General features: G+C 36.0%; 1 protein-coding gene across 1 annotated transcript in view; it reads left to right on the top strand.

Annotated features, from left to right (window-relative positions):
* The first annotated feature begins 1585 nt into the window (after window positions 1-1585).
* Window positions 1586-1762, top strand: part of LOC107088631 (phospholipase A2 inhibitor and Ly6/PLAUR domain-containing protein-like) — an 8770-nt gene continuing 8593 nt past the window's right edge. The window contains exon 1 of the mRNA XM_015380931.1: window positions 1586-1699. Coding sequence (XP_015236417.1) covers window positions 1651-1699 — 49 coding nt within the window. The 5' untranslated portion in view covers window positions 1586-1650. The remainder of the gene's footprint in view (window positions 1700-1762) is intronic.

The following is a 1762-nucleotide window of genomic DNA, read 5'->3' on the forward strand; positions in this document are numbered from 1 at the left end:
GGAACATAACGAAAAATCATATCTCTGATATAAGACGGAGGTTGGCCTTTTAAGGCTTTATATGTGAGAAGGAGGATTTTAAAAGATTTTTCTGGATTTAACAGGAAGACAAGCAAGAGAAGCCAGGATAAGAGAGATATGATCACTGTTTTTAATTTTCATCAAAACACAGGCTGCAGCATTTTTTGGTCAGCTGAAGGCTTTAAACTACAGTTTTTGGACTTCCTGATAGTTTTTCAAGGACTCTGGTTCAAAGACTATAAGTTCTGTTTTGTCTGCATTGAGAAACATAAAGTTAAAGAGTCATCCTGGTTTTCATGTATTCAAATCATGCCAGTAATCTCTGTAATGTGTAAGTTTCATCTGGATTTATAGACATTTATAGCTGAGTATCATCAACATAACAGTGGAAATCAATCGCATGCCGTCTAATGATTCTACCAACTGGGAGCAGATATATGCTAAACAGAATTAGTCCTAGCATTGATTCCTGTGGTGCTCCACAGGTAACCTGGGAGCTTGGGGAAGATTTATTATTAATGTGAACAAACTGAAATCGATCAGACAGATACGATTTAAACCAGTCTAGTACCGTTCCTTTAATTCTTATAAAATATTCAAGTTTTTCTATAATAATATTATGATCTACTGTGTAAAAATTCAAAAACCTCCCAAGGGAGGCATTGATGGGGAATCCAAAAAAGATATTCAAGCCACCGTAGCTGACTCCTCTCCTCAGTTAGCATTGACATCCCAGTCGCAGAAACAGCGCAAAAACTTCGAACCCTGTAGGCATTACTTTTCCTGCTTTTCCTTAAAGAAATGAATCAGATAGTTCTAATTTAATTCTTAATTCTTTTGAAAAAAGCTTCCCTCACAATGGTGCTTTTAAACATGGGTAATATGCAACCTTCTTTGTGCTTAGTGGACTGCGCAGCAATGTACTAAAAGTGAAAATCTGCTTCAGGTACCAGACCTGATGCAACTGTACGTAAAATACAATTTTAGCTTAGTCACATGTAGTGCTGTAACTAACTCAACTTGAAAAGCTTGAAAATAAAAAGGAAAATGACTTCATTTAAGGTATTAATTGTTTGGTATGTGTTCTACTTCATTTGTTTTCTTTTTGTGTTTCTATAAAACAGAGATGGGAGTGTCTACAGGCTTTGTAATGAAGGGTGATGCCATGATTTAACAAGCTGCTCAATTCAACTACATCCAATGCGTAAGGACCGAAGGGTGGAATCCTTTCTATTTTTGTGATGATGGGGGAAGAAATTCTAAAAAAAGGGTCTATATAGTTGTTAAAAAAAAACAAAACAAAACACTTAAGACCTGACATCTGCAACAGGGAGGTCAGAGCTGAGAAGCTTCTTTTCTCAAAGTGTGTTTTATGATGTTAATCACATGTTTGGTTTTAATTACCTTTTATTCTCTTTTCATACTCTGGTATGCATGAATAGGTGAGTTAAGGGTGTGTTAACTTGTTTTTCGATTCTGTGAAATCGTTCCCTGATGTTTGACGCTGTAAACATGGGAACACACCTGTTATATGATGTCAAAGGAGGAGTATATAAAGTATAGCAGGACTCCTGAGTTTTAGTATCAAAACCAGGAGACCTTACAAACAGGATTCATCTGAACATCACTATGAAGCTGATCTTTTTTCTGACTGTCATCTGGGCTCTCTACAGCAAAGGTAACAATAATAATTGTGCATGTACTTTTCAAATTTTCAATTGAATACTACCACACTAGAGCA

This window comes from Cyprinodon variegatus, unplaced genomic scaffold (genome assembly GCF_000732505.1).
Source record: "Cyprinodon variegatus isolate N-32 unplaced genomic scaffold, C_variegatus-1.0 Scaffold225, whole genome shotgun sequence".
NCBI classification, from domain to species: Eukaryota; Metazoa; Chordata; class Actinopteri; order Cyprinodontiformes; family Cyprinodontidae; genus Cyprinodon; species Cyprinodon variegatus.